The sequence below is a fragment of the Harpia harpyja genome, chromosome 3 (genome assembly GCF_026419915.1).
Source record: "Harpia harpyja isolate bHarHar1 chromosome 3, bHarHar1 primary haplotype, whole genome shotgun sequence".
NCBI lineage: Eukaryota > Metazoa > Chordata > Aves > Accipitriformes > Accipitridae > Harpia > Harpia harpyja.
Window position 1 is genome coordinate 41,203,103 of NC_068942.1, and position 20,212 is coordinate 41,223,314.

Consider the following 20,212-nt stretch of genomic DNA (forward strand, 5'->3'; position numbering starts at 1 on the left):
TACACTGAATTTAAAATGTCCATACTTCTGTGAGAAATGCTGTTTAAAAAACACAATTTCCATAAAAAATGTATCAATTTTGATGAAAACGATGTTAAAATGACAAAATACAGTATTTTAATGTTGCTCTGCCACTTTGAGTATAGCATATTTCCATTAGTTATTTCAATTTTTACATTAGACCTCTGCTAATAGATATTTGGGCATGATTGATTTAAACAAAATGAGATGTTTAGCTCAACATACCTTTTTAAAAAAATTTGTTTTTGTAGATGGTTTAAACACTCAGCATTTTGTTCTAATTCAGATTAAAAAAGGGAAAAAAAAAATCATGGCATTTCCCAGCAATTTAATTCTTCCAAAAAACTGACCCCTAATAAGAATGGACAGAAGAGTGTGTGCATATGGGCAATGTCATTAAATACATGTGTGCAAAACACTTTCAGCACTTGAGCAAGTGCTAACCTATTCTAGAAGGTTATCTTTAATGTAGTTGCTTTGACTCTGAGAAAAACGGGCACTAGTGTCTGTACTGGTGCACAAATTACTTGACTATCTAGCAGAGACTCCCCCATCTTCCTACAGAATCAACGATATTTTCAGTTGGAATGGTCAGACTACCAAATCTATCCAGAGTGACTGAATTCTCCAAGACTGTCTAAGAAATAGTCTAAAAAATGTGGGTTTGTCATGGATACTGTGCTGAGGTGGAGTGCCATGGTCACCTCTAATGTGTGGTAAATTCTGTGAAGTGCTGTTGAGAAGATGCCATATATTATTATTCAAAGAGATTTGCGAGCAAGCTGCAGAGCACCTGGGACAGGAGTAAAATAACTAACAGGTGTAATTTAGAAAATCCTATATGGGAAAGACAATAAATAAGGCCCACTGCCAAACTCAAGGGGCCAACACATACATCAACTCCCTGCAGTCATTGAAGTAGAGCTGGACTTGTTCTGCCTGGCTCAGTCTTGCCTTCCTCTCCAGAAACTTCTTGTCGAGGTTTTCCCAGCACTCATCCACATCTGTGAGTCTCTCCATGATGTTTTCTTTGACTTGAGGGTATGTGCGGCTGAGGTGCCAAGCCTCTCCCCGAATCCGTTCCAGCTCTTTCATGATGGCTCCTAGATCTCTCTGGAACAGAGACAGAATAGGTTGTAAGACCAAGTCACTACTTACATCTATCAAAAGCAGATTTTAAAGGTAGTGCATATCTTTTCTAGCCACTGGCTGCAGAGAGGCTGGAAATATGACTCTGTCAAGGCCTTTCCTCTCAGTTTCCTCCTAATACCTTTTAACATTCATCATCAAGCATCAAAGAAGCTTCTTTAGATGTGAGACACTGATTATTTTGATAAGTGTGCAGCTGAAGTCTCTTGTAGTTCAGATGACACCTTTGAAATTATAATAACGCTTTGGAATAGATTTTAGAAGAGAAGCTCATCCTTAGAAGCAAAAGCATTAATAATATATCACAATGTTAAAAACAGGAGGAAAAGGCTGCCTTCTGTGAAGCACAAAGAATATTTCAGAGTGCAATAAATTTATCTTTTGCTGGCCTGCAAACAAGGCACTTGAGAGGATTTCAAATCAAGCATCAGTCTCCTCTTTTTTTGCCATTTATGCTTTTCTGCCACTGCTTCATGACAGATCCCCTTACCTCTACTCCCTCAAGCTGGCTGAGAAGTGTCTGTACACCTGGAAGATCATAGCCATAATCTTCTATATCCACCACTGCCTCTTTCTCCTGCATCCAGCCCTTTACTTCATCCACATCATGATCATACTGGTGAACTTGCTGGGCTGCTCTTAGATTCTGGAGTAAAGAAACAATTTAATGGTAATATTATCATGTCTGCAGCACAAAAAAGGGCAACCCTGATATGTCCTAATGCAGTACAGACTGAACAAGAACGGGAGTGAAATACCTTCCCAACTAAGTCACCTGAAAGTGAGGTGTTCAAGCTAACCTAATTTCCCCAAGTTCTCTTTGTCAGTGGAAAGAAACAGATGTCTCAAAGAGCAATTTATTCCCACATAAGAAGAATGATCAAGATGGAGAGCATGACTTGCCCTCTAAAGGTAGCTCGCTCGACCACAGAAAGTGTCCTAAAAAACTTGCTTGGAATAGAGGCCTACCCTGCAAACAGTGAAAATAAGAGGAGTTAAGTGAAAATTAAGTTTTCTGAAATGAGAGGATTAAAAAATGTTCTAATACTGTTTTACATTCAAACTCTATATTAACAATTGTCATGCATTTACTGCTGCTAACAGACAATAGTGGGCTTGAGCTACTTCATAAGCAAAATGTGTATGTAACAGTAGTGAAAGAAAGAGCTGAGGATATCTGACATTTTACGTTCTCCTTAAAGCAAACAAAAATGTTGAGTTCTATATGTCCTCTCTGCTTTTCCAAACACATGTGTGACTGCAGTTTCACGAGATGGGGTGAGCTAATTTAACAGCTAACTGCTGCCAAAAGGTAGGGGATTTGGCTCTGTGTCCTCCATCACCTTCTCTCCCATACCGCTTCTTTGACTTCAAGTAACTAACTCAGCAAAAAAATCTGGAGAGTTTTCATCTTGTTTAATGAGCTGATGTAGTTCAATAGAGTCCAACAAGTGCCAGAGCTGGCCTTCTGTTAGTGGTGGTAAACCGTTAGATTGGCTTAGTTTTTCAAGAAACCAGAGCTAGCAGTGAATTAAGGAAAACAGAATTACTCTAGGCTGATAAATATCTTTCAAGTATAAGCCTTGCCAGGAACAGGAGGGTAAGCAGTGGCTATAAAGGGAAATAGATCAAGAAAGAATGGAACAGAATACACCCATTGCTCTTATAAACCTTGTGTTCCAACATGAGCAATGCACTGGTTTGGGAAAGGAAGAAGGACATGGAAAACTGCAGGGAATTCAGTGCTCCAGTTTTTCATGTATTTCCTACCTCTGTCCTTGCATGGATGGCATGGCATAGTTTCTCCCATGTCTCATTGATTTGCTTTGTTCTCTTCTGGATAATGTCCATCTTGCTGTGGCCATCCTTCTCTAGTTTAGATGCCAACTCATTTAAGAAGACAACTCTGGAATGTCCCAGAGGTTTCACCTCATTTACAAAATCTTTAAACTTTTTCTCCAGCACCTATGGGATAAATGGGGACACAGACTTAGATATAAGAATTTCTGCCTACCTCTATGAGAGAGGCGGAATGAATCACTTTGTACTGTATAACACAAAAGCTATGTATTGCAGTCTACAAGTGCAAATCACTTGATAAACCCAGATGATCTGGAGTCAGAAGGCGGCATCTATTGTCTTGATCATTTAACATCTTATGCCACAGAGGAAAATCACCCACATCCTGACAAACAGATGCCGCCCAGATCAAAAGCTAAGAAACATAAACTGGTAGGCTGTCCACATATGCAGCAGTTGTTGAGTGGAACCTAGGAATTATACCTCTCTGCACTGTGTGCCCTGAGGAGAATTTTATCCTTGAAATCAGCAGCCAGAGGTGTGAACGCTGCATCCCAGTGGTTTCCACTGAAATTGTTACAAGACCATGGCCCTGGTCACATCAAAATTTTTAGGCCCTGTCAAATTTATAATCAGGGTCAGCAGCGCCAGGTGTGCTGACATCACCTTATCCCAAGAAAGAGCTAACTTTCTGATGCACCTATTTTTTCTGTCAGAGGATGCTACCTCAGAGAGCCCTGTATAAGCAGACAGAAACCAGTCCGAGTTCTTGCTGTAGAGATAACTTAGTTTTTGTGACTATAACATGCTTCACTGTCAGCAGCTACACTTGCAGCAAATACATTCCTGCTTTGCCACACAATACATACGATACCTTTCATTTTCTTTTACCTCAACATCATCTAAGTCCTGCCCATAGTCATCGGACTCTGCTACAGACTGTTTACTGGAAAGCCATGCATCCACCAGCTGGAATTCTCTTTCAAACTGATAGAGCTGGAATTGTTCTTGTAGGCGTTTTCTCTGGGTCTCAGCCTTCCGTAGGAGAGACTGATAGTCTGCTAGGATCCCCTGGAGCTTTGAAAGTATGGCTGGACTGCAAAGAACAAGAATCAGAAGGTATGTCTTTGTTTTACTGTTCTTTTTGAACATTGTCCTTCCTGACAGGTTGAATTTGCAACACCTTCAAAATACAGAATAAGCCAGACATCATGGAGTGAGTTATGCCAAGCCATTAAAAACAGCTAGTTCAGGAAATTAAAGTATCTCAAATGAATGGCTGCTCTTTCCCCTTTCTCCTCCCCAGATATAAAAGCAAACTGGCAATGAAGAACAGTGAACTGTCAAGACTGTCTGTTTCCTTTCCCAAGCACAGTGTTTTTTGAAGCTTTATGGTAAATGAGAACTAGGTGACAGTTCCTGGGAATAGACAATGGACAAAGAAGCTGATCTGCACTAACTGGCCTGTTGTTAACAAACAAGTCTCATGAAAACATTAAAAAAATCATCAAGCTTTTCGGGGGTTGAGTGTGTGTGACGTTGGTGAAGGACGGATTGATGTCTCCTGCAGTCATATTTCTGAGTGAGCCATCAAACAGCTACTGAAGGTTGAACTTTCCTGTATTTGCCTTCTCTGGGCATTTCTGTTAGACCTGGAGCAGAAGCCTGTTTTCACTTTCCTACCTCTCTGGGCTGTCTTTGTTTATTAAGCTGGCACCTGTCTCCTGTACTTTCTCAATCCGGGGCCTGAAACCATCCATGTCCAACTTGGTAGCTTCAAGTTTACGAAGTAAAGCTTGTGTGGATTCTTCATTCTTCCCATAATCAGAGGTCTCCAGAATGAAGCTCCTCTCTGCCAGCCATGCCTCCACCTCCAGTAGCTGTATAAAATACAAGGATGAGCCTGAATGCAGCTGTGATTTAGGTCAAGACAAAACTGGAAAGCAGTGGTGCCCAAAGAGACACATCAGTGAAAACACAGAGCAGCTTAGGTGCCTTCCTGTAATGCAGTCTAGCAGATACTATTCAAAAAAATGTGTACCCCGAACCCAGTAATTATGGTTACATGTTTATCCCTCACTGCAGTTAGTTGGAAAAGTAACTGTTATTTCTTCACTGTATCCATATTTACCAGATATGAAAAATCAGGACAGTATGAATTCTGCTCCTATCTCAGCACTCGCATCCATTCAATATAGGTATAGATTCTTTTAAGCAAAGAAAGACCAAAATAAATCTCTTATGAACCATCTTTACCTCATTCAGGAACAGATGGGACTCATATGACTGCATGAGCCGCTGTCTCCTCTCTTGAGCCTCTGCCTTCAAGGTTTCTACAGAAGTCTCAAGCTCCTTCAGATGCTCCATAATCTTGCGAGAGGCTAAGTGGCCTCCCCTCACCAGTTTCTGCCCTGTACTGAGCACTGCTTTGGTCAAAGCATCCCGACTGCTTATCTCATTCTCCAAATTCTGGAAAGAGTAAAGAGTGAAATGACAGACCAAAAATAAAAGCTATGCAGATTTTTATACCAGATAGTGTAGTCATGTAACTCCATTATAAATTTGTTTTCTACACACAAAGATGTGTCAGAGATGCAAAGTCTGAGTGAATGCTCAAAGTGGTGTGGAGGAGTTTTTTGGGGTGAAGAAGTGATTACAGAAATCAAATATAGCCATGAAGATTGGACCTTGGTGTCCACCTCAGAGTGTGGAGGGAAGAGGTTCTAACCACAAACCTCTTATCTGTAGATTCCACTGAAATATAGCCACTTCCACCCCATTACATGGTGTTTCTTGAATTAAAATGCGTATAGGGAAGAACAATCAATTTACCTGCTCATGAGTATTTATCACTTGCCAATACCTTTGTAGAAGATGCAGCTTTGCATAACAGCCATTGCAAATGCTGTGGGTACACATACTACCAGGCAGCCAAGAGGACAAGGAGAGAAGAAAACTACCTGAAGCAGTTCTCAAAGACTTTACTTGAAATTAATTTTTAAAGACTGGTAGATCTTAAAACCATATGCATACCTCCATATAACCCCTCATATGATATTTGCCTGGATGGGCAAGGACCATGCTGTCAATTTGTCTGTAGGCAGATGTGCATTCCACAGCTAAATATGCCTGAGCACCTTGAGCACAATTTTACAATTGTTCTGTTTATTTTCACAGCTATGAAACACACAGTTCCAGAGTTAGACTGCAGTGCTCAGTTAAGGTAGAAGAGACACCCTCTCTGAGGAGGGGAGCTGCTTTTTCAACTTAAGTATCAGACTTGGCTGGAAAAGAACTCTGATTCTAATCTTGCCTTTAACTTCCCCCTATTAATTTCAAGACAGCCACCATGTTGTTGAAAAGTGACACCATATCTGACCCCAGCAGAATGGAATCCAGTGGCAAAGATTATAAAACATCTTGTACTGTCTATTAATAATAAGCTAGCAGCATGAAGAACAACTTTGCAGTTGAACATTTAGGAACATGTATTCACAGTACTTCATTTATAACCAGAAGAATTTAAAAAAAAAAGGGGAGTGAGTAAGGGAGTGAAACTGTTCCAAGCCAAGCAGCTGTGTGTATGCATATTATATTTGTGTGTAAATATAGTTTTGCAAGACAGGGTTTTTTTGTTTGTTTGTTCTTTTTTTTTTTTTAAGGTTGATACATTTCACGCACAATCTCTTTTTTGGTAAGAAACCAAGGACCAAATTTTGCAAATCTGGCTCATTAAGACAAACAATAGAGGGTGGAACTAACAGTATATTTAATTCTTGACTGTTATGTTACCTCTGACATTTGTTTGCCTGTAAACCAACATTAAAAAAAAGTGTAGAGACTCTAGCTACTAAAAGATTGAGAATTCAAAGCTTATATTTTAATCCTGCTTCCAGGAGAATAAGAAGCAAAATGGCAGGAAGAATTGGTATTTTATTATGCACTGGTGTTATGGTCTGTATCTCCCATTCTCACAGTTCACTGAAATATTTTGAGACCTGGCCAATTAACACAAAGATAATTGTAGCCTAAAGCAGTATCTCCACTGTTCCTTCAGTTATCCCAAATATTTTCTCAGATTAATTCAGCTCAGGGATTCCTTTCTTCTGTGAACCTAATTACTTCCCTACCATGTCAATCAGCTCATAATTTTTAGGAGTAATTGCACACATAACAACATTTATACTTTTAATCATGATGAAACAAGTTTTTTGTTCTTACTGTCTAATCTCAAAGTCAACAACTGCATCTTGCTTAAATACAGAATTTTTACAAATAAGAGAATTGCACAGAATACTAAGAAGGTACAAACTATTCAGGATATACCCATGGGTCTTACTCAGGAATATTCTGGAAGATGCATTTAAAAACATTTTACAATTCTTCATTAAATTGTGCGTACACCTAGGATAAATCAACTTTTTAAGAGACTTCATCCCTGTCCTAGTATGTCACCTGTAGCAGTCTTGACTTTTTATCCTGGGGACATTTCAAATTTTTTGTAAGTTCGGACTTTTATTTGTAGACATGCAGATTGCACCAAATGCTTGGGCTTTCTCTCTCTGTATGCATATATATCTCACACACTCCCACTTTATAAGATCTTCTGTCTTTCCCAGCCCTATTGCAGATTGCATAGATTTTCCCCAGAGGCACTTGACCTGGCACTTAAATGGGCTGTCATTTGCTAACATTAAATACCAATAGCTGGAAACTTTCAGCAGGTTTTTTTTTTTTTCTTCTACCGTGTGTTTGCTCCTTATTAAAAAACAATTAGGAAGGCAGCTGCTGTTTTATTGGTATTTGAGATGACAGTGTTCCAGGCACTGCTTTCTTTGATGGCCCATCTGAACCTTGTGAAACAATTCAACAGCTATCTTGAAAGCTACCACTGGAATGAAGGTCGGATAAGGATCATCATAATATCCTGTTAACTCCCTCCCTCCAGAGTAGAAAGAGTTTTGGGGAAAGATGTTTTCCTGAGAGCTCATCCTGAGACATCTGAGCAATGAGCTTACTTGGATGTACTTATAGAGTTTCAAAGTATATTTGTTAGGGCATCTGTTGCCCAAGGGAGCTATGACAGCATGCACAACAGTTTGTAAAATCTATTTTGTACTGCAAAGGCCAGGTTTCGAACTCAGTTCACAGAAAGAGCCAATGTGTCTGCAGAAAAGCACATGGTGTGGTACCTACACCACTGCAATGATAAGCAGCATGGAATCCCACATGTTGCCAAGTCATGGACATATCCTTCAAAAAATGTCATTATTATAGGAAAAGGATAAGAGTAATCCCTTGCATCATGACTCCTGTTAGCCAAAGCACAGCAGATGAAGTTTGCCTGAGGCAAATTGAATTCCGTGTTCTCTCTTTGATTCTAAAGACTGACAATGGTTCTCACATGACTTTACCTGGTGCTTTTCTTGTAGACTTTGAACAGTTGCCAGGGATTGGCCATAATCCCTGGAGGAAGCCATGGGGAGCTTCTCATGAACCCAGGCCAACTCCTCATCAACATCTCGGAAGAACTGGTACTGAAGTCTGCTTGCCTCCAGACTCCCACGTCTCTCCTGCAGAGGATCACGTAGACTTTTGTATCTGCAGGTTTTAAAGGGAACCCAATAAGGACCACAGATTAATAAGGAATGAATGCAAAATGTTCTTTTTAGAATGATGCAGAGAAGAAAAGAAAAAAAAATATGCAGGGAAGAAAAAGGCTGATAAAAGTAGGAAAAAGATGGCAGGAGGCAGGCCAGGCACTCACACACCTCTGCACTAGTTGATCCACTCTCTCTTCTAGTTCATCAGCAAGGAAATGTTTCTCCTTCTGGAATTGCTGAGCTGTGACCACAAGCTCTTGCAGCCGGTCCCTATGGCCAGCAATATCTTCCTCCAGTTCCTCTTGTTTCTTCAGATGACTGTTCAAAACCACCAGATCATTGTTACTATATGGTGCTTTCAACTCATTTTCCACATCTTCCAACCATTTCTCCATATCCTCTACACTTCGCTGAAAATGAAGGCCCTGAGGACAAGCGAGAAGAAAAGGTCATTCAAACCTTTAGGACAGACAATATGATATAAAAATTTTGGCCACTTTCAGTAGGAATTACACACAAACACAGAGAAGCTTCCCACTGCTCAGTGAACTTTTCCCAGATATGATGGTTGTCCAAATGAAGAAGAGAATTCAGTCAGAGTGAACGCAAGAACAGGTGCAGAGAACATCAAGAACTAATCTTACTTGTGTTGCACAAATACAAATGAGGGACACAGCACCTTAAAAGGAGAGCTCTATTTTATACCCATAGAGTCTCTGATAGCCCATGCAAAACTCATAGTCATGAGAAGTCATGTGCCTGGAGCTGAAAGTATGAAAAGCAGCCATGGGCTTCTTTCTCAATGTGTTGTAGAAAAGATACCATTGGGACAGATGCAGAGAGTTGACATATATGAGTGAACACATTTTCCCTCAGTATCCCTCTCTGGAATCCTAATCTAAACCAGCAGCAGAAAGCAGAAGGGAACACAGCCTACAAATCCTTCTCCCTTCATAGGGATCTCCAATTCTCCCGCTGATTCCATTCAATCAATCCACACTTAGTAGTTTCTTTGCTCTAATGGTCTTGAGGAATCAGGTCTGATTGTATCAAGTGACACACTCGTAGATGAGACGTGTAGCAAGGCAGCCATGCTATCTCTGGAAATGACACCAAGACCCAACCACTGGCATCCCTGTATTACCTTGTAAGCATCCTGCAGCTTGGCCTGTTTATCCTGGCAACTTGCTAGCAGTTCCTCCCATAGCTCTTCCATTTCTTGTAGTCTGGACTGAATGGCTTCAGGGGCATAGTGCCTCTCACGGAGCATCTTTTCCCCTTCCTGTAGCAGAGAGAACAGTCAAAGTTTTCTTCCTTTGCTGAATGCAGCAGAATATATCACTTTTGCCTCCATAAATAAAGTCTACTGGCACTGCTCTGTAAAGGGCAGGCCGTAGCCATCACTTCCTGACATAACAGATAGAGGCTGCGGAGACAAAGAAAAAACAGATAAAGGCAAAATACTTATTGAAACTAAGGCAGAGACTGATTTTCCTGTTTTTCTGGCCTCTAAAATTATTTTAAATGCTAGAAGACAATATTAGAAGACAAAGAGTAAAGAGAATCTTCATTACACAACAGCTACATTGCCTAAAAGCTGGCAGGGAGCCTAGTTTGCAAGCACTCATTTTTTTCTGTGATGTCCCACATTCTATGATCACTGTTTGAAATTGCCCAGTCACCTGTCCTTTTTTATTCACTTCCTTGAATGTTAAGTGAGAACTCTCTCATACAAGTGGACCACTGTATGAGATGATAAACCCTCTTTTAACCATGTACCATTGTACCACTATATTATGTAATAAAAGTCTATCTGCATTTCTAAACCTTGAGCTGCAGATGCTTAACAGGTTGGCAGAAGAACAGGTAGAGGGGGCACAGCAAGACCTCCATCAGGTAGAAGAGTCTGTAGGTATATCCTTAAGCTGGGACCAAATTTGGTTTAGAAAGCTAAACTGAGCTGTATCTACATTTTGGAATAGGGAAGGGGAGGCACAGCAAGAAAAAGATGCTATACCAGGACATCAGATGTTAATTTTCTTCTAAAAAGCAACTACTAAGGCTATTTCCAACAAAAAAGACAGGACATCAAGAAGTTGTGAGAAAGAGATTGTGCAAACAACTCTTTAAAAACAGATTAGTTTAGAGAGAATTGTAACTCTACCCTTTAACCCCCTCTGCTGTGTCTGCACACAGGGGACTTAAAAGGTTTAAAAAAAAAAAAAAAAAGAAAGAAAGAAAGAAAAGGGTTCTACAATACTGGATGCAAGTGAGTCTGAGGAGGGAATCTACCTTTAAAGCTTAGTTATCTATTGCAAAATACAGCTAGTAAGCACTGTGCTGAAAATAAGGTTAATAAACACGTAACAGTCTGTCCTTCCAAACTCATCATCTGATCACAGCTTCTGCCAAGTATCTGACAAAGCTTGTCAGACTTCCCTCATCTCTCTCCTACTAGCATGTCTCTGCAAATGCAACACTTGAAAACTCTTCTTGATCCTTTTTGTTGGATAAATCTTATTTGACTTGTTGAAGTTGTGCATCCAATCAGCTAGGTGCCCTGCTGGAAATAAACAGGTGTACCTCTAAAGCGGCATCACCCCAGAGAGAAGTCCCTGAAGTCAGTGGATTGAGTCTTTCATTGAAAGCACACATCTCTTTCCATTACATGCACAGTGAATATAGATAGTAAGTTCACGCTACACAATAAAAAAGAAGTTGAAAGAAACTGATGGACAAAGTTCTTGATGGATTAAAAGACTAAGCTTCCCAGTCCCCTCAGAGACAATGTGAACAATGTCAGTGAGGGGACAGTGATTCCCCCTCGCTTGTTTGAGATCACTGTAACTCAGACTGTCTGCAGAGTCTTTCATGCCAGTTGTCCACCCTTGCCATCAACCCTGCTTCTCTCACAGATTTGATGGAGTCCAGGTGATTTCTATTGGCCATGATCTCTGCTTGGAAAGTCTGGTGCTTCTGCAGTTTGGTCTGCAGATTGCTTGGATCCTTCCAGCTATCATCCTGGGCAATGCTGTTCTTCTCATTGATCCAGGCAGCCACCTTTGGGGAGGAAAGAACAGAAGTAGAGAAAACCTTCAGTGTTTCTTCAACTCCAACCTGCCAGGCTCTCCTCTAATATGTATAAAACATGGGACTAGTGAGTGGGGACACAAATGAGTTGTCCTTCTGAGATTCTGTTTCCCTAAGCTCCTCCTGTCTTTCATAATGAAGTCACCCCTATATCTCTGTTTACCAGCACTGTTACCTGGAAAGGGGGCTGCGTCTATGAGATAGTCCCCATGCAGTGAGAAAGTGCATGGGCACATGTGTGTATGTACATATGTGTGCATGGGGGAGAAAGAGCAATTACCTCCCTGTTTCTAATCTGCTGTCAGTATCTCACAAGAACTGAACTATTTTGTCTTTTCCCATGAATTTTAAAATGGTGGCACATTCCCTTTTAATGCATTTATTTCTTCTGGATTTTGCTGGTGTCCAATGCACAGTAGATCTTTCATCTTGTGACTGGAGGGAAGCTGTGACTTGAAAGCTGAAAAATATCCCTTCACCCTTATCCTCATCTTTCCCAATATCATCTCATTCCAGACTCAGTTCCTTGATTCTTCTCACAGTAAATCCCTTCAGGGATTCAGATCTATGCAGCGCAGTATGTTTTAAGAAACTGAAATACCATGAATCCTGTGTAATTGTACCTCAAAGGAATTCCTCAGTAACTTCTGCAGAAGCCTTGATTCCTCTAGCAGATGTCTGCGAGCAGCAGCATTCTCCAGCAGTTTCTCTTTTCTGAGATGAAGACAGATGTGTGAGGTAAAAGCCACAGAGTGAATAGGATAAGGGTTTTTGATTTTCACCTCTAAACCACATGTGATCTAACCCTCCATTCTCTGGGAGAGAAATGTCCATAATATACAGCCTCCCATGATTTGGACTGTCAGAGAAGATGCTCAGGACACTATAGGAAGGATTACTAGCAGACAGATACGTTTAAAGTACACACAAAGTCTATATATATGATATCTGTTCTAGGAATCACCATTATTGCCTTTCAGGGTACAAGAGAACGTAAACTCAGCATGTTTCTTATATAGAAAGCCTGTGAGTATGAAGGCATTTGTCACTGGTAAGCCAAAACTACACCATCCTTTCATCTTTTTTCCAAATGTGGACCTGCAGCACTTTATTCATGTTAGTGCAGTCATGAGATAGTTTGATCATATTAATAAACTAATGTTCACTTTAATTGTAAGGGATCCCCAATCTCTCTTCATAAATTTTACATATATCTTTTCATCCACCATGAAAACATGTACATGTGGCACTGAACACAACTGCTTCTACTGTCTGCATTTAAGATGAACAATATGCAATGTGCTAGGAGAAACAAAGTAATTCACATTAAAGGGCAAGGTCTGATCAGAAAAATTGCAAATGCCCTAATAGATAATTTGAGCAGGGCTTTAAGATCAACCCCATTAGAGCAGTGAAAAAGCAGTTGTGTAGCAAATGACCTTTTTTGATGTTATTTAATGATAATGAAGTATTTAATAGTACAGCAAGCCTCTGCGTTTTATTTGCAGCACTGTCCCTCAGGCCAGGCCAGAATACAGAATTACAGGAAAACTGCCTTTTTCTGAATCCTGCTCCCCCTCCACTTAACTGTATTTTGGAAACCTCCTAATGAAATATTGACTAGACTCAGGCCAGTTTGGCAAGATCACAGTGCAAAGTGCAAAGCTGAGTAAATGCAAACCAGTTTATGGTTCTCTTAAAGCATTTAAAGATATTAGTCACATGGGGAGAGTCTCATTGCAAAAGAGATGGGTGGCTGACATGGGAAGGGTTTGACTTCACCTCCGCAGAACAGCCTGGCATCTGTTGGTGATGTTGTCCGAGTCATAATGCTTGTTCTGCATTAGCTGCTGAGCAAATGAAGCCATCTCATCAATTTTCTCCATCTGAGCTTCCAGGGCTTTTTCAAACTGTGTGTGTTTCCGCTGTAGGCTCTCCACACTGGACACTGAGTCCTGGATAGAATTCAACAAAGGGAAGTTGCTTTCAGTCAGAGTTTTTCCATCCACAACACTGATAATCCAGAAGCTAAATGGCATTTACCTCACATTTGAAATCTGTCAAGAAAATTTATAGGTCTTTGAAATTTATTGGCATTGATTCTGATACTTGGGGCCTAAATAATGTTCTATGCATCGTCTGAGGCCATTATTTCAGGGTCAAAACTGAACTAACTGCTGGGTGCTTAGCTTCTCCTGCATATTGTTGTGCTGCATAGAACATATAACTTCTCAAGAGTTAAAGCATCAGCTCCTAATCATAAATCAATCTTAAGATAGATGCTATTTTGGAAGCAAATGCGGGATGCCAAACTGAGATCAGAGTTAAGTGAACAAATATGTCACAGAAAGAGATTAAACTTAGACCCTCAGTTTCAACCCATAGAATTTGTAAGAGCTCAGATCCAGATTTGAATCTGAGGACTGGAGTCTGACATTACAGTTAATCTGGAGAGAAACATGGAATTTGCCGCCTTCTAACATTTGTGAATCCCAAGCTTAATGACTCAGAGTTCTCTTTTCAGCACCCCTCTGCACTTTTAATTTTAGAATCAGTGGCAAAATGTTGTTACCGCAATAAACACTGCTTTCCCACTATTCTAAAGGAAGAGATAAAGCTGGCATAAAATGGGTCATAAAAAAATCTGAACTTCTGGGTGCTTACATGAGTCATTGGAAGGGAAAGTATTCACAGAGCATTTTCTGTACTGCTGAGCTAAATATGACTGGAAAATGGGTGGCTCCTTCTAAGTCTCATATAATTCAATGGAGGGACTGTAAATACACACCTCCAGGCTGAAAATTACAAAGACAGATACCGGGCACTAGCATTATATGTTTTTCATACCATTTGTACCAATTATGTCTACATTGAACTCTGAGATGGAATTGTAGTTCCCATAGAGACAACTAATTTGGTAGCACTACCTATATGAGGTGCAGGGTAAGCTAAGCATCAGAATGTATATCCAGCATCCTGCATCTTTTGCAACCCACACATCAACCTGCGGTTTCAGTTATTGTAGTGTTACTGGTACCTGAGGTAGACAACTTAAAGCTACAGTGGGTACGTCAGCAGTGACAGCAGTGATGACTTGCACACTGCTGGCAAATGTATTTGGGTCAGATATGACCAGTTAGAGAGATGCAGTCTCATTTTCCTGCTATAATCAGTGTAGTAGGACTGTTTCGTTACTCTTGGGACTGAAAATCCTATCCTGTGTAAAGTATCAAGGAAAGAAACCTGGTCTTAAACCGTCAACAAGACAGAGCAGTAACTTCAGAAGGAGAAATATCACAGGAAGGTTCAGAGCACATCATCATACTTTGCAGCTCCCTTTCCTCCAGACTGATTGCAGAGAAAATTGTAATTTCTTGGAGCACCTACCCCTAAGTCCTCATTAGCTAGGAAAGCCTCTTTGCTGCTGAGCCAGCTCTCAGTCTGTTCCACATAGCCATAGAATTTCTGTATAGGGGAAAAAAAGCAGTCATAAACACGGTGTAAAACAGAGGCAAACCTGACTTTGGTAGAGTATGCTATAAAAACCAAACTTCCGGGGCTATTCAAAAAATTAACTGCATAGCACTGGATGGCAATAAGCATTAGATCCTACAAAACCCACATGTGTAACAATTATTACTGTAACTTTCTCCTTTATAATATGATTATTTCTTTTTGTCTCAGACATAGGGTACAATACAAGTACTTGCAGCTTGTTTGCTAATATTGTAGAGATTGCTGTGTAAGGTAACTGGCCAATAAAAAGGACGGTAACATGACCTGAAATAAGTAGAATGTAATACATAAAGAAGCATGAAAGCAGCCCTTACCATATGGTTTAGGTTCTTATATATGTATGAAGCTTTTTAGATGGGACTAGTAGCACCATCTGTTATTTAAGGTACTTGACATTCCCCATTGTAAAATCCCCATTTCAGTTATATCTAACTGTTGCCAATAAGCTATTTGAGCAGAAATTTTGTAAGTGAGATGACTGTTACAGGGAAGTATTTCTGGAAAACTGCAGCCAAAAGAGTTCTTTTCTCAGAAAAAAAGCCAGGGAAAAATACAGTTTTCTGTCCATGCTGAATTTTTCTTCAGATCATTTTTTTTTTTAAATACTTGCCTGCCTCCATGTTTTTGGGGGGGAGGTTATAGAATTTGGTAGAGTGGTGATTTTCCATTTTAAGTATGTGCCTTTTGCCAGTTGCATGAGAGTTTGACCAAATTTTGCTAAGTTTTATAGCCTTTGAAAAACATATGAGCACATATTCCACAGATATTTCTTTGATTTGTAAAGGTACAATTTCTAAAAAGTCCTGTCACCACTGAATGTGCTTGGCCCTCATGATGCCTTCTGGGAACCGGTGAAATATACATTAAACACTGGGTATTATTAGCATATCTTCCATTATACCATCTTAGAAATTTGCTGTTTATACCGAGGACAGTCGTCAGTGGTATGTGCATTCTTTGTTGAATCTTTTTCTACTCACCTGTAAATCTTGTGCCTGAAACAATTTTATATATTGCTCCTGCCATGCTTGGACCAATTCAGACCAGGCTTGCTGTAGTCTGGAGAGGGACTGGTGAATCTCAGGAGTTGCATAGTGACCAGAATTGGCAAGTTCTTGACCACAGTTGCTGAGAGAGTTGAATCTTTCCACTCGTGCTTCAATCTCCTCCTAAAATATATCACTAAGGTTGATGTCAAGGGTTTACAGAATGCCAGTTATTCAGAATACAAGCCTTAAGGGGAAGAATATGGGCTGTAACTTTCTAACACTAATATTTGTATGGAAAATCATTCATCTTTGAGATAAGTTACTGAAAAAGCATAGAATTGCATAAAAGAAAATAAATGTGGACAATAAATTACTTTATTGCTCTAATAACAACTGGTCTCCTACAAATCAAAACTGGGATTAAAATAGAAACAGATTAGAAAATGCTTAGATATAAAAGAACACAGTTCTGAACATCCATAATACCATATCCCCCCCAATCTTCCCATAAAGGTGGTTCTTATGAGAAACAGTGCCTAGAATTTTTCCTCCCCTGCCAAATAAGTTGGCATCAGATTATTACATTAAAGACATGGTTTTACTTTATTTTGTGGTGTTAAAATGAAATACATTTAACTTTTTCACTTGGTCTGAGAAGTGAGTTATACCTACATACTGAATCCTGAAGGTGAAAGTATTACAAGCAACTATGACCACTGTAAACTGAATGTGGAATTCCTAATGTAAACAATTTGAAAATAAAAATAACCATGCGCTGAAATAATACCATGTATTAACATATAAACCACCTTAAAAACTATGGCATGTACTATTAAATGTCTGAAATTAGAACTGCTGTTTTTAGGGCTTTTTTGGGGGGTGGTTTTGCCCCATCATGGATAACACAGCTGTAAGATAGCCATTCTATATTTTAATTCAGATTAGCACCTTGTGTTCAACTCTAGTCTCTCCTAAGGACTTTGGTTTGAGTCACTGAGCTGAATGAAAAAAACCCCTCCATTTTTCTTGTCTTGTCTATATTTTTAGTTTAGTCAACTCAATACAAAAGAACATAATGCCTGGATTCCTCCTTTCCTGTGTGACTATCTCCTTAGAGCCATTTGGATTCCTTTACTAACAGATATTAAAGACTTAGATCTTGCTACCATCTAAATTTGGAGTACACTACATCAGTAGTTTGGGGTATTTCTACTGTGCCAAAGAATTATTAGAAAAAACATTGTTAAGTCTGTGACATGAGAGAGCATTGTTAAAATGGAAGACTCTGAAAAAGGAGGGGACTTCAGGTACTTCATACTAAATTCAAGTCTAGAAAATTAATCAGAATCTACAAACTATTCGTGCTAATAGTGGTACCCACAAAGCACTGGATATTAGTCATGATTCTGGGAACATGATTTTTAGAAAAAGTAACATAACTACAAAGAAAAGGTAACACAACAGCTGAAAGATAGCTATGACACTTGGGAAAAAGTAAAATGTAACTTTTTTCTCAGGTTCATTAACAATATCACTCCTTTTAGAAAATCCACCAAAAATATTAGCCAAATTAGCCACCAAAAGATTGTGTGGTAATTAGTACTGGGATATGAGGAGTTTCAGAACTGTATGTGTAGTACCGTCCAATGGTAATTTACTGCCCTGTGTGAGACAAACTGCTTTTTTTATTTTCCTTTCAGGCAAATGGAGTTTGCATGACAAAATCTAACTCAAAGCTAGAATTAACTGGCATTAACTTTTTGGCAATCTGAAGAGAGAGATTGGCAGTGAGCATGTTTTGATACTGAACCAGCTTTTTATCTACAGTGTTGAACAGCAGTACAGGTGAGACCTAATGGGGCTTTCTGAAAATTTTTGCAGAGACATGAGCTGCCAAACAGCTCATGGGATAGAGTTCTGTCAATACGTAGGTGACTTCTGTCCATAGCCTGTTATTGAAAACAGTCTTTTCACCATGTTATTGACAGACGCATGCAACAAAATTCTGCTGTGTCTGCAGCAATTAATTCCCCTGGGAAAGATTCCCAGTACGTTCAGTTGGCAGCAATGATGATACTTGCCTTTCTCTCCTGATGCTCCTCAATCATGCTTTCTGCTTCATTTGCGCTTTTAGGAAGCCTTCCTGCTTCCATTACACCTCTGATGTTTTGGATCCAATCTAGCATCTCCTTCATCTCCAAGTTAAACTTCTGCAACTGATATGAGGCTGCCAGCTTCTCCTTCCTGCCACACAATTTGCAGTTCAGCATTATCCAACATAGCATTATCTAGTTGCCTCTCCCTCCCCATTTGCAGAGGAAAGTATCCTAGGAGAAGCCAAATGAAGTGAATTCAAGCCTCCTAGCTTTCCCTTACAGTTCCTAAACAGTCCTCATGTTAAACCAAAGTCACAGAAGATGCACACTGCCTTGGAGACAACATGCTTACCTTATTTTCTACATCAGCTCATTAGGAAAAGAAAGGTAAAAAAGCCTTCATAGGTGTTGCTTCCAGAAATGATTACAGCTTAGGTCTAAGCCTTTCTTGTTTTGGAAAGATTCAAGAAAAAAAAAATCATCTAGAACTGTCCAAAAATAAGTCTTTCACAAAGGCTTCATGACAGATTTAGTTTGGTAATCTGGAGGCATTTTAGTAACATTATTTAGTGGGATAAACTATAAAATATAAAATAAACACAAACTCATTGTATTAGTTTTCCCAAAGTCATATCAGTGGAACTTTGCTTGTACCAAGCCACACTTGTTGCAATGCAGGTGTCTTAGCTGCCTGTATAAACTTTGTAAAGGATGTGCAAAAACTTTCAAAAGTCCCCTGGCAAGTAGATTTGAGACCCCAGGGAGCAGCTTTGCTCCCACTGAGAGATATTCAGACCACTAGAAGTCTTTACCTTTGTTTGGCCTGTCCCTGGAGGCGTAGCCAGTTGTTTTTCATCTCCTGTTGCTTCATAGTCAGTTTGTCATTTATGGATGGATTCCTTGTGGAAAGGCGGAAAGATTCCAATTCCAATGGCTGGAAAGAGATTTATAGTGGGGCGAATTTATGCCAAATTCTTATATTCATTCCTGAGTTTGCCGTTCAGGAAAAGTAGTTCATTTTAACATTCTAGTTTTCAAAAGCAGGGACTTAAATTACAGTAACAAAATATACAAAGGGACTTGTTATATGCACAAAAAATACATGTGCATTTGTGACCAATGATCCACGTGAAGAAAGAGATGTGTCTGTTGCTTCACACGCACAATAGTTAATTTACAGTTAAGAGAGTGGTTATGCAGAATAGGGACAAACATACAGGAAAATGAAATGCTAATTGTAACCTCTATTAGCTTAAAACTAAGACGGGTGACAAAAGCCATGAAAATATGGCAGTATACAGAAGCAACCAGATTTGCCATTCAGCAGAAGACTCAAAAATCGTTTGTATCTATTTCAGCTAGCAGCAGCATCAAAACACTACTTTCAGTGCAAACTTCTAGTTGATGTCGTTTTCTTTAAGACAGCCTGATAAACAGTAATGAACACTCACCAACCCAGGTTTAAAGTTGGTATCTTCCTTGTAAAACGCCATCAAATTGATGGAAATCAAGAATTTTAATTATGCAGGAAGGACAATATGCCAGTCTGGTTTTAATCCATAAGGAAAGTACAGATATTATACTTTGTACATGGTATTTGTGGTAGCATCAAAAAAAACTCCCAAACCAAACCTTGCTCATCTTTCTGTTTCCATGCAGCAGCTCCCCATACAGCCTTGCTAATGCGATCTGTGGAATGCTAACTAGTAATCACTCATGTTTCATATGAGAATTAGCTAACAAAGTCACAATGTGTGAATGTATCACACATATTGTCACCATTTGCATACTGTTGTGAAGAAAAAGTTTAGAGAAAGTTTGCAAAAATGTTTTCTCTATGAAAAGGCTTAGCACTGGCCAACAGTGAAGTGTGAGAAGTTGTCATAGGATTTCTACTACTGCAGTTCAGCTGAAACCATTTCTTTTTATTAAAAATATGCCATTATAT

At 39.5% G+C, this 20,212-nt stretch overlaps 1 protein-coding gene across 1 annotated transcript in view; it reads right to left on the reverse strand.

Moving 5' to 3' along the window:
• Positions 1 to 20,212, reverse strand: part of SPTBN5 (spectrin beta, non-erythrocytic 5) — a 108,053-nt gene that overhangs the window by 10,231 nt on the left and 77,610 nt on the right. The window contains exons 45-60 of the mRNA XM_052782177.1: positions 19,077 to 19,198; positions 18,250 to 18,412; positions 16,160 to 16,348; positions 15,051 to 15,128; positions 13,446 to 13,618; positions 12,287 to 12,377; positions 11,487 to 11,633; positions 9,718 to 9,855; positions 8,742 to 8,998; positions 8,385 to 8,571; positions 5,227 to 5,439; positions 4,654 to 4,850; positions 3,862 to 4,066; positions 2,941 to 3,135; positions 1,661 to 1,816; positions 917 to 1,134 (exon numbers count right to left, since the gene is read on the reverse strand). Of these exons, the coding sequence (XP_052638137.1) occupies positions 917 to 1,134; positions 1,661 to 1,816; positions 2,941 to 3,135; positions 3,862 to 4,066; positions 4,654 to 4,850; positions 5,227 to 5,439; positions 8,385 to 8,571; positions 8,742 to 8,998; positions 9,718 to 9,855; positions 11,487 to 11,633; positions 12,287 to 12,377; positions 13,446 to 13,618; positions 15,051 to 15,128; positions 16,160 to 16,348; positions 18,250 to 18,412; positions 19,077 to 19,198 (2,729 nt within the window). The remainder of the gene's footprint in view (positions 1 to 916; positions 1,135 to 1,660; positions 1,817 to 2,940; positions 3,136 to 3,861; positions 4,067 to 4,653; positions 4,851 to 5,226; positions 5,440 to 8,384; positions 8,572 to 8,741; positions 8,999 to 9,717; positions 9,856 to 11,486; positions 11,634 to 12,286; positions 12,378 to 13,445; positions 13,619 to 15,050; positions 15,129 to 16,159; positions 16,349 to 18,249; positions 18,413 to 19,076; positions 19,199 to 20,212) is intronic.